Consider the following 12,500-nt stretch of genomic DNA (forward strand, 5'->3'; position numbering starts at 1 on the left):
TCATGGTCTGGGGCGGTGTGTCACAGCATCATCGGACTGAGCTTGTTGTCATTGCAGGCAATCTCAATGCTGTGCGTTACAGGGAAGACATCCTCCTCCCTCATGTGGTACCATTCCTGCAGGCTCATCCTGACATGACCCTCCAGCATGACAATGCCACCAGCCATACTGCTCGTTCTGTGCGTGATTTCCTGCAAGACAGGAATGTCAGTGTTCTGCCATGGTCAGTGAAGAGCCCGGATCTCAATCCCATTGAGCACGTCTGGGACCTGTTGGATCGGAAGGTGAGGGCTAGGGCCATTCCCCCCAGAAATGTCCGGGAACTTGCAGGAAGAGTGGGGTAACATCTCACAGCAAGAACTGGAAAATCTGGTGCAGTCCATGAGGAGGAGATGCACTGCAGTACTTAATGCAGCTGGTGGCCACACCAGATACTGACTGTTACTTTTGATTTTGACCCCCCCCCCCCCTTCGTTCAGGGACACATTATTCAATTTCTGTTAGTCACAAGTCTGTGGAACTTGTTCAGTTCATGTCTCAGTTGTTGAATCTTGATATGTTCATACAAATATTTACACATGTTAAGTTTGCTGAATATAAACGCAGTTGACTGTGAGAGGACGTTTATTTTCTTGCTGAGTTTATAGTTCTCCCTGTTTAGAGTGATTTGACCTCATCACTAACTGCTCTCTGATTACCCTCCATAAAGAATAGTTCTATTAAAGACACAATCTCAATCTCTCTGTCTATGCAGTTTATTCACCTGATCTGAATCACTCACTGAGGACATGGAGTACTTTCATAACCCTGTTCTGCCCTGTTCTGTACTGTCCTGTTCTGTCCTGTTCTGTTCTGTTCTGCCCTGTCCTGTTCTGTTCTGTTCTGTTCTGTCCTGTTCTGTTCTGTCCTGTCCTGTTCTGTTCTGTTCTGCCCTGTTCTGTTCTGTTCTGTCCTGTTCTGTTCTGTTCTGTTCTGTTCTGCCCTGTTCTGTTCTGTTCTGCCCTGTTCTGTCCTGTTCTGTTCTGCCCTGTCCTGTTCTGTTCTGCCCTGTCCTGTTCTGTTCTGTCCTGTTCTGTTCTGTTCTGTTCTGTTCTGTTCTGCCCTGTCCTGTTCTGTTCTGTCCTGTTCTGTTCTGTTCTGTTCTGCCCTGTTCTGTTCTGTCCTGATCTGAACCACTCACTGAGGACATGGAGTACTTTCATAACCCTGTCCTGTTCTGTTCTGTTCTGCCCTGTTCTGTCCTGTCCTGTTCTGTTCTGCCCTGTTCTGTTCTGTCCTGTTCTGTTCTGTTCTGCCCTGTTCTGTCCTGATCTGAACCACTCACTGAGGACATGTAGTACTTTAATAACCCTGTTCTGTTCTGTTCTACCCTGTTCTGTTCTGTTCTGCCCTGTTTGTTCTGTTCTGTTCTGCCCTGTTCTGTTCTGCCCTGTTCTGTTCTGCCCTGTTCTGTTCTGTTCTGTTCTGTTCTGTTCTGCCCTATTTCTGTACTGTCCTGTTCTGTTCTGCCCTGTTCTGTCCTGTCCTGTCCTGTCCTGTTCTGTTCTGTTCTGTCCTGATCTGAACCACTCACTGAGGACATGTAGTACTTTAATAACCCTGTTCTGTTCTGTTCTGTTCTGTTCTGTTCTGTCCTGATCTGAACCACTCACTGAGGACATGTAGTACTTTAATAACCCTGTTCTGTTCTGTTCTGTTCCGTCCTGATCTGTCCTTTTCTGTCCTGTCCTGATCTGTCCTGATCTGTCCTGTCCTGTTCTGGGTTGGTTTCACGGTATGGGTTCATCAAGGAGTCAGTGTACAGTTCCCCAGCCAGTCTCAATGTGTTATGGCCATCAGGCCTGCTCTAGGGTTCTGTGTACACAGTGAGCTACAACAGCTACCTCAGGGATCATTATAGAAACTAAATGTTGCTTCTTCAGACAACTGGACAGGGAGTTCAGCTCTGCTGCTCTCTGGCTCTTTCAAAACAAACTGCATTGGCTTATCCCCCGGATCACATGTTTCTCGGGGGGAGCTTTGAAAAGCTTACAGTGTGTGTGTCCTGGACAAGGCATGCTAGTAGCTAGCTAGGTCCCTGGAATCTTCATTAGAGGGGGGCAGCGTACTAGCACATTCAGCCCCAGGTGAGCTCTTCTCTGGGTTTGTCTGTCTGGCACGTCCCTATTGAAGAAAGAGGGGGAAAGGGGAGACCTAGTCAGAATGCCTTCAACTGAAATGTATCTTCCTCATTTAACCCAACCCCTCTGAATCAGAGAGGGGGGCTGCCTTAATGGACATCCACGTCATCAGCACCCAGGGAGGGAGGAGGGAGGATGGAGCTGAGCGGAGGGGTGTGTGGTTGTCTAGAGACGGGGATAAGTGATGAGGCAGGCGTGCACACACAAATATAGATCCACACAGATATAGATCCACAGAGATATAGATCCACACAGACAGATATAGATCCACACAGATATAGATCCACACAGACAGATATAGATACACAGAGATATAGATCCACACAGACAGATATAGATTCACACAGATATAGATCCACACAGATATAGATCCACACAGACAGATATAGATACACAGAGATATAGATCCACACAGACAGATATAGATTCACACAGATATATATCCACACAGATATAGATCCAGACAGATATAGATCCACAGAGATATAGATCCACACAGACAGATATAGATTCACACAGATATATATTCACAAAGATATAGATCCACACAGATATAGATCCACAGAGATATAGATCCACACAGACAGATATAGATTCACACAGATATAGATCCACACAGATATATATAGATCCACGCAGACAGATATAGATCCAGACAGCTATAGATCCAGACAGATATAGATCCACACAGACAGATATAGATACACAGAGATATAGATCCACACAGACAGATATAGATTCACACAGATATAGATCCACACAGATATAGATCCAGACAGATATATATTCACAAAGATATAGATCCACACAGATATAGATCCAGACAGATATATATTCACACAGATATAGATTCACACAGACAGATATAGATCCACACAGACAGATATAGATCCAGACAGACAGATATAGATCCAGACAGACATATATAGATCCACGCAGACAGATATAGATCCAGACAGCTATAGATCCAGACAGATATAGATCCACACAGATATAGATCCAGACAGATATAGATCCACACAGACAGATATACATCCACACAGACAGATATAGATCCAGACAGATATACAGATATAGATCCACACAGATATAGATCCAGACAGCTATAGATCCACACAGACAGATATAGATCCAGACAGACAGATATAGATCCAGACAGATATAGATCCAGACAGATATAGATCCAGACAGATAAAGATCCAGACAGATATAGATCCACACAGATATAGATCCACACAGACAGATATAGATCCAGACAGACAGATATAGATCCAGACAGACAGATATAGATCCACACAGATATAGATCCAGACAGATATAGATCCAGCCAGGCGGTCAGCCTGAAGGGCTGGTAGTAGTGGTTCTGTGATCTCACCAGAGCGGAGCCAACCACCTCTACATTGCTAAATCTCTCCACAGACATGGCTCCCTCCCTCCCTCCCTTCATCCCTCTCTCTCCCCCTCCCTCCCTCCCTCCCTCCCTCCCTGGAGGAGAGGGCTGTCAGAAAGATGGATGTGGCCCTGCTGGGGATGGGGCGGGCTGGGATGACCCCTTGTCTCTACTCCTCCTCTCAACCCTCTCAACCAGGACCAGCCCACAGAGAGGGGAACGGCTTCAGCATACTGTAGTCCGTCTGTCCATCCGCATGTGTGTGTGTGTGTGTGTGTGTGTGTGTGTGTGTGTGTGTGTGTGTGTGTGTGTGTGTGTGTGTGTGTGTGTGTGTGTGTGTCTAGTTGGGACTGGTTCCAGTATGTATGTGTCTGTTGAAACCATTGACCCTCAGATCTGCTGCTATTACAACTCCTCTGTAGCTTCCTGATCGAACCGTGACCCACCGCAACCACACACACACACACGGATATACACACACACGGATAAACACACACACGGATAAACACACACCCGGATAAACACACACACGGATATACACACACGGATATACACACACACGGATAAACACACACACGGATAAACACACACACGGATAAACACACACATCACACAGACACATACACGTACACACACATGTGCAAGTGCACACACATACACAGAGTGCTACAGACCCGCGCACACACACACACACACACACAAACTGACCCAAGTGAGGACCCAGGAATCTTCTCCCAAAAGATGTATGTCTCTTAGCTCTCGCTGACTGACTGACGTTGAGGCCAAAGAAAGACAAGGACAGGACAGACAGGAGGTATGATGTCCTATCAGGCTCTGAGAGACTGGCTCTGCTTCCCAAAGAAAGACAAGGACAGGACAGACAGGAGGTATGATGTCCTATCAGGCTCTGAGAGACTGGCTCTGCTTCCCAAAGAAAGACAAGGACAGGACAGACAGGAGGTATGATGTCCTATCAGGCTCTGAGAGACTGGCTCTGCTTCCCAAAGAAAGACAAGGACAGGACAGACAGGAGGTATGATGTCCTATCAGGCTCTGAGAGACTGGCTCTGCTTCCCAAAGAAAGACAAGGACAGGACAGACAGGAGGTATGATGTCCTATCAGGCTCTGAGAGACTGGCTCTGCTTCCCAAAGAAAGACAAGGACAGGACAGACAGGAGGTATGATGTCCTATCAGGCTCTGAGAGACTGGCTCTGCTTCCCAAAGAAAGACAAGGACAGGACAGACAGGAGGTATGATGTCCTATCAGGCTCTGAGAGACTGGCTCTGCTTCCCAAATGGCACACTATTTCCCTACATGGTGCACTACTCTTGAGCCCCATGAGCCCTGGTCAAACGAAGTGCACTAAATAAGGACTAGGGTGCCATTTGAGATACAGATGGAGAGTAAGAGCAGATTCATTTGAGGTCACATTGTTTCAGCATGATAAATGATCCATGTAATCTCATCCACCCCCAAACAGCACAACCTCCCTCTCTCCTCCTCAGCCATACTGAGACACAACCTCCCTCTCTGCTCCTCAGCCATACTGAGACACAACCTCCCTCTCTCCTCCTCAGCCATGTAATACTGCTGAGACACAACCTCCCTCTCTCCTCCTCAGCCATACTGAGACACAACCTCCCTCTCTCCTCCTCAGCCATACTGAGACACAACCTCCCTCTCTCCTCCTCAGCCATGCTGAGACACAACCTCTCTCTCCCCTCCTCAGCCATGTAATACTGCTGAGACACAACCTCCCTCTCCCCTCCTCAGCCATGTAAACATGCTGAGACACAACCTCCCTCTCTGCTCCTCAGCCATACTGAGACACAACCTCCCTCTCTGCTCCTCAGCCATACCGAGACACAACCTCCCTCTCTCCTCCTCAGCCATGTAAACATGCTGAGACACAACCTCCCTCTCTGCTCCTCAGCCATACTGAGACACAACCTCCCTCTCTCCTCCTCAGCCATGTAATACTGCTGAGACACAACCTCCCTCTCTCCTCCTCAGCCATGTAAACATGCTGAGACACAACCTCCCTCTCTGCTCCTAAGCCATACTGAGACACAACCTCCCTCTCCCCTCCTCAGCCATACTGAGACACAACCTCCCTCTCTGCTCCTCAGCCATGTAATACTGCTGAGACACAACCTCCCTCTCTCCTCCTCAGCCATACTGAGACACAACCTCCCTCTCTCCTCCTCAGCCATACTGAGACACAACCTCCCTCTCTCCTACTCAGCCATACTGAGACACAACCTCCCTCTCCCCTCCTCAGCCATACTGAGACACAACCTCCCTCTCTCCTCCTCAGCCATGTAATACTGCTGAGACACAACCTCCCTCTCTCCTCCTCAGCCATACTGAGACACAACCTCCCTCTCCCCTCCTCAGCCATACTGAGACAACCTCCCTCTCTCCTCCTCAGCCATGTAATACTGCTGAGACACAACCTCCCTCTCTCCTCCTCAGCCATACTGAGACACAACCTCCCTCTCTGCTCCTCAGCCATACTGAGACACAACCTCCCTCTCTCCTCCTCAGCCATGTAATACTGCTGAGACACAACCTCCCTCTCTCCTCCTCAGCCATGTAAACATGCTGAGACACAACCTCCCTCTCTGCTCCTAAGCCATACTGAGACACAACCTCCCTCTCCCCTCCTCAGCCATACTGAGACACAACCTCCCTCTCTGCTCCTCAGCCATGTAATACTGCTGAGACACAACCTCCCTCTCTCCTCCTCAGCCATACTGAGACACAACCTCCCTCTCTCCTCCTCAGCCATACTGAGACACAACCTCCCTCTCTCCTACTCAGCCATACTGAGACACAACCTCCCTCTCCCCTCCTCAGCCATACTGAGACACAACCTCCCTCTCTCCTCCTCAGCCATGTAATACTGCTGAGACACAACCTCCCTCTCTCCTCCTCAGCCATACTGAGACACAACCTCCCTCTCTCCTCCTCAGCCATGTAATACTGCTGAGACACAACCTCCCTCTCTGCTCCTCAGCCATGTAATACTGCTGAGACACAACCTCCCTCTCTCCTCCTCAGCCATGTAATACTGCTGAGACACAACCTCCCTCTCTGCTCCTCAGCCATGTAATACTGCTGAGACACAACCTCCCTCTCTGCTCCTCAGCCATACTGAGACACAACCTCCCTCTCTCCTCCTCAGCCATACTGAGACACAACCTCCCTCTCTGCTCCTCAGCCATACTGAGACACAACCTCCCTCTCTCCTCCTCAGCCATACTGAGACACAACCTCCCTCTCTGCTCCTCAGCCATGTAATACTGCTGAGACACAACCTCCCTCTCTCCTCCTCAGCCATACTGAGACACAACCTCCCTCTCTCCTCCTCAGCCATGTAATACTGCTGAGACACAACCTCCCTCTCTCCTCCTCAGCCATACTGAGACACAACCTCCCTCTCTCCTCCTCAGCCATACTGAGACACAACCTCCCTCTCTCCTCCTCAGCCATACTGAGACACAACCTCCCTCTCCCCTCCTCAACCATGTAATACTGCTGAGCCGGACTTTCTCTGTGAAACCTGACATGAACACACAAACACAAACCCTTTCTCCATCTCCTCATGGAGGCGCTGGTCGGTCTCATGTTCTGCTGCAGGGTCACAGAAGAACCATTCTGGGTTGGTATTTTGGCTGGTTGATGACTAAGTTTCGATGGTTGATCACAGAAGAACCATTCTGGGTTGGTATTCTGGCTGGTTGATGGATGGTTGATCACAGAAGAACCATTCTGGGTTGGTATTCTGGCTGGATTGATGACTACGTGATGATGGTTGATTAGAGTGAACTCTGGAGTTATCAGACACAGGACTTCTGAAATGTATTCTCCAGGACAATGGGGAGAATTTTCATTTTCCTCTGGTCTTTTTGACGCCTGGAGAAGGCTCAAACAACATGGTCTCATACTGCCATCTAGTGGCAGTCAGGAAAAGCAGGTCATGTGTAGCAATAGAGGTGAATCAATAGTTGTGAATCAATAGACTTGTGAATCATAAGAGTTGATATTCAATAGAGTTGTGAATCAATAGAGTTGAAATTCAATACAGTTGTGAATCAATAGAGTTAAGATTCAATAGAGTTGTGAATCAATAGAGTTGAGATTCAATAGAGTTGTGAATCAATAGAGTTGTGACTCAATTGAGTTGTGAATCAATAGAGTTGAGATTCAATAGAGTTGTGAATCAATAGAGTTGTGAATCAATAGAGTTGTGATTCAATAGAGTTGTGAATCAACAGAAAAGATTCACTACGACAGCACATTCACTGCGTATCCTGAGTGAAAATCAGTTGTCTGTCCAATACAGTTATGCCAAGAGGTGATTCTCCTTCAGTCACACTCTTTGTACATCCTTGAAACTTCCATAAGAGGAACAAGTTGACCAACAAAACCATCCTCCCTTTTAGTCATCTCTGACATGCCTTCCTCTGGAGGACGTTGGCCTTTCGTTCCTTCACATCCAGCATGTCCCACTCCCCCTCCCCCCCCCCACACACACACATATCAGACAAAATTATGAAAGAAAATAATTGTACTTTTGAATTCCGTAAAGTCAGTGTGGAAGAGGTGAACATATTATTGTTGTCTATCAACAATGACAAGCCACTGGGGGGTCTAACAATCTGGATGGAAAATTACTGAGGATACCAGCAGAAGACATTGTCACTCCTATTTGCCACATCTTCAATTTAAGCCTCCTAGAGAGCGTGTGCCCTCAGGCCTGGAGGGAAGCTAAAGACATTCTGCTACCTAAGAATAGTAAAGCTCCCTTTACCACCTCAAATAGCCAACCAATCAGCCGGTTACAAACCCTGAGTAAAGTTCTGGAAAAAATTGTGTTTGACCAGATACAATGTGATTTACAGTAACCCTGGGTTGTAAACTGTCATGGTCAAAACCTATTGATGCAGAAGTAGCTAAGATGGGGAGAAGTCTGTCTATAATAAAGCCATACTCTGCCTTCTTAACAACACTATCAACAAGGCAGGTCCTACAGGCCCTAGTTTCTACCTTCTTAACAACACTATCAACAAGGCAGGTCCTACAGGCCCTAGTTTCTACCTTCTTAACAACACTATCAACAAGGCAGGTCCTACAGGCCCTAGTTTCTACCTTCTTAACAACACTATCAACCAGGCAGGTCCTACAGGCCCTAGTTTCTACCTTCTTAACAACACTATCAACCAGGCAGGTCCTACAGGCCCTAGTTTTGTCGTACCTTGACTTGTTCAGTCGTGTGGTCAGGTGCCACAAAAAAGGACTTAGGAAAATTGCATTTGGCTCAGAACAGGGCAGCACGGCTGGGCCTCAGAACAGGGCAGCACGGCTGGCCCTTGGATGTACACAGAGAGCTAATATTAATAATATGCATGTCAATCTCTCCTGGTTGAAAGTGGAGGAGGGATTGACTTCATCACTACTTTTATTTATGAGAGGTGTTGTTGACATGGACATGTTGAATGCACCAAGCTGTCTGTCTAAACTACTGGCACACAGCTCAGACACCCATACATACCCCACAAGACATGCCACAAGAGGTCTCTTCACAGTCCCCAAGTCCAGAACAGACTATGGGAGGCACACAGTACCACATAGAGCCATGACTACATGGAACTCTATTCCACATCAAGTAACTGAAGCAAGCAGTACAATTAGATTTAAAAAACAGATTAAAAAACACCTTATGGAACAGCGGGACTGTGAAGCAACACAAACATTGGCACAGACACATGCATACACACACACACACACACTCACGATAACATACGCACTATATTTACACATGGTGGAGTAGGGGCCTGAGGGAACACAGTGTGTTGTGAAATCTGTGAATGTATTGTAATGTATTACAGTTGTATAAACTGCCTTCATTTTGCTGGACCCCAGGAAGAGTAGCTGCTGCTTTGGCAGCTAATGGGGATCCATAATAAACCCCAGGAAGAGTAGCTGCTGCTCTGGCAGCTAATGGGGATCCATAATAAACCCCAGGAAGAGTAGCTGCTGCATTGGCAGCTAATGGGGATCCATAATAAACCCCAGGAAGAGTATCTGCTGCTCTGGCATCTAATGGGGATCCATAATAAACCCCAGGAAGAGTAGCTGCTGCTCTGGCATCTAATGGGGATCCATAATAAACCCCAGGAAGAGTAGCTGCTGCTCTGGCATCTAATGGGGATCCATAATAAACCCCAGGAAGAGTAGCTGCTGCTCTGGCATCTAATGGGGATCCATAATAAACCCCAGGAAGAGTAGCTGCTGCTCTGGCATCTAATGGGGATCCATAATAAATACACACAGCCTCCACCCGCCCCATACCTTCTTCTGCAGGACGTTGACCTTGCGCTCCTTGACCTCCAGCATGTCCTTGAGGTCGTGTACCTCTCTGCTGAGCGTCCCCTTCTCCTCAGACGTCTCCTGGATCTGGTTCGACTTCTTATTCAGCTGGGAGTCTTTCTCTTCCAGACGCAGACGCAGAGCATCCACCTGATACACACACACACACACACACACACACACACAGTGTTAGATTAGAGATGGATCTGGTTAGACAACTTATTCAGCTGGGAATCTTTCTCTTCCCAACGAAGAGCATCCACCTGACACACACAGACACACACACACACACACACACAGACACACACACACAGACACACAGACACACACAGACACACACACACACACACACACACACACACATCAGACATTATCACAAATTAAATCAAAAGGCAAATAAATGTAATACTTACAGTCCAGTCAACTTGTAAATGCGCTGGAATAAGCATCTCCGAGTAGCTGATCTCTTATTTGTTATAATTTAACATATCAAACTGATCCTAGATCAGCACTTGTACAGTCGTGGCCAAAAGTTTTGAGAATGACACAAATATAAATTCTCACAAAATTTGCTGCTTCAGTGTCTTTAGATGTTTTTGTCAGATGTTACTATGGAATACTGAAGTATAATTACAAGCATTTCATAAGTGTCAAAGGCTTTTATTGACAATTACATGAAGTTGATGCAGAGTCAATATTTGCAGTGTTGACCCTTATTTTTCAAGACCTCTGCAATCCGTCCTGGCATGCTGTCAATTAACTTCTGGGCCACATCCTGACTGATGGCAGCCCATTCTTGCATAATCAATGCTTGGAGTTTGTCAGAATTTGTGGGGTTTTGTTTGTCCATCCGCCTCTTGAGGATTGACCACAAGTTCTCAATGGGATTAAGGTCTGGGGAGTTTCCTGGCCATGGAACCAAAATATCGATGTTTTGTTCCCCAACCCCACACATGAAAGGTCTCAGGATGCTTTACTGTTGGCATGATATAGGACTGATGGTGGCGCTCACCTTGTCTTCTCCGGACAAGCTTTTTTCCGGATGCCCCAAACAATTGGAAAAGGGGATTCATCAGAGAAAATGACTTTACCCCAGTCCTCAGGAGTCCAATCCCTGTACCTTTTGCAGAATATCAGTCTGTCCCTGATGTTTTTCCTGGAGAGAAGTGGCTTCTTTGCTGCCCTTCTTGACACCAGGCTATCCTCCAAAAGTCTTCGCCTCACTGTGCGTGCAGATGCACTCACACCTGCCTGCTGCCATTCCTGAGCAAGCTCTGTACTGGTGGTGCCCCGATCCCGCAGCTGAATCAACTTTAGGAGACGGTCCTGGCGCTTGCTGGACTTTCTTGGGTGGCCTGAAGCCTTCTTCACAACAATTGAACAGCTCTCCTTGAAGTTCTTGATGATCCAATAAATGGTTGATTTAGGTGCAATCTTACTGGCAGCAATATCCTTGCCTGTGAAGCCCTTTTTATGCAAAGCAATGATGATGGCACGTGCTTCCTTGCAGGTAACCATGGTTGACAGAGGAAGAACAATGATTCCAAGCACCACCCTCCTTTTGAAGCTTCCAGTCTGTTATTCAAACTCAATCAGCATGACAGAGTGATCTCCAGCCTTGTCCTTGTCAACACTCACACCTGTGTTAACAAGAGAATCACTGACATGATGTCAGCTGGGCCTTTTGTGGCAGGGCTGAAATGCAGTGGAAATGTTTTTTGGGGGATTCAGTTCATTTGCATGGCAAAGAGGGACTTTGCAATTAATTGCAATTCATCTGATCACTCTTCATAACATTCTGGAGTATATGCAAATTGCCATCATACAAACTGAGGCAGCAGACTTTATAAATTCATATTTGTGTCATTCTCAAAACTTTTGGCCACGACTGTAGTCCTACTCTGAGATGCTTAGTAACTACGGGTTCAGTTCAGCTGTAAACTATGACACAGTAGTGGCACCAAGAGACCATCTCCACAATACCCCTGGTAGAGTTAACACTGAACAACATACCTCTGAATGATAGTAGAGCCCTGTCAGTAGAGTTAACACTGAACAACATACCTCTGAATGACAGTAGAGCCCTGTCAGTAGAGTTAACACTGAACAACATACCTCTGTCTGAATGATAGTAGAGCCCTGTCAGTAGAGTTAACACTGAACAACACACCTCTGTCTGAATGATAGTAGAGCGCTGTCAGTAGAGTTAACACTGAACAACACACCTCTGTCTGAATGATAGTAGAGCCCTGTCAGTAGAGTTAACACTGAACAACATACCTCTGAATGACAGTAGAGCCCTTTCAGTAGAGTTAACACTGAACAACATACCTCTGAATGACAGTAGAGCCCTGTCAGTAGAGTTAACACTGAACAACATACCTCTGTCTGAATGATAGTAGAGCCCTGTCAGTAGAGTTAACACTGAACAACATACCTCTGAATGACAGTAGAGCCCTGTCAGTAGAGTTAACACTGAACAACATACCTCTATCTGAATGACAGTAGAGCCCTGTCAGTAGAGTTAACACTGAACAACATACCTCTGAATG

At 46.8% G+C, this 12,500-nt stretch overlaps 1 protein-coding gene across 1 annotated transcript in view; it reads right to left on the reverse strand.

Moving 5' to 3' along the window:
- The window catches only part of LOC139379638 (ELKS/Rab6-interacting/CAST family member 1-like), a 319,125-nt gene that overhangs the window by 192,437 nt on the left and 114,188 nt on the right, over positions 1–12,500 (reverse strand). Inside the window, exon 11 of the mRNA XM_071122447.1 lies at positions 9,931–10,098. Within this exon, the coding sequence (XP_070978548.1) occupies positions 9,931–10,098 (168 nt within the window). The remainder of the gene's footprint in view (positions 1–9,930; positions 10,099–12,500) is intronic.

This window comes from Oncorhynchus clarkii, chromosome 21 (genome assembly GCF_045791955.1).
Source record: "Oncorhynchus clarkii lewisi isolate Uvic-CL-2024 chromosome 21, UVic_Ocla_1.0, whole genome shotgun sequence".
Taxonomy (NCBI): domain Eukaryota; kingdom Metazoa; phylum Chordata; class Actinopteri; order Salmoniformes; family Salmonidae; genus Oncorhynchus; species Oncorhynchus clarkii.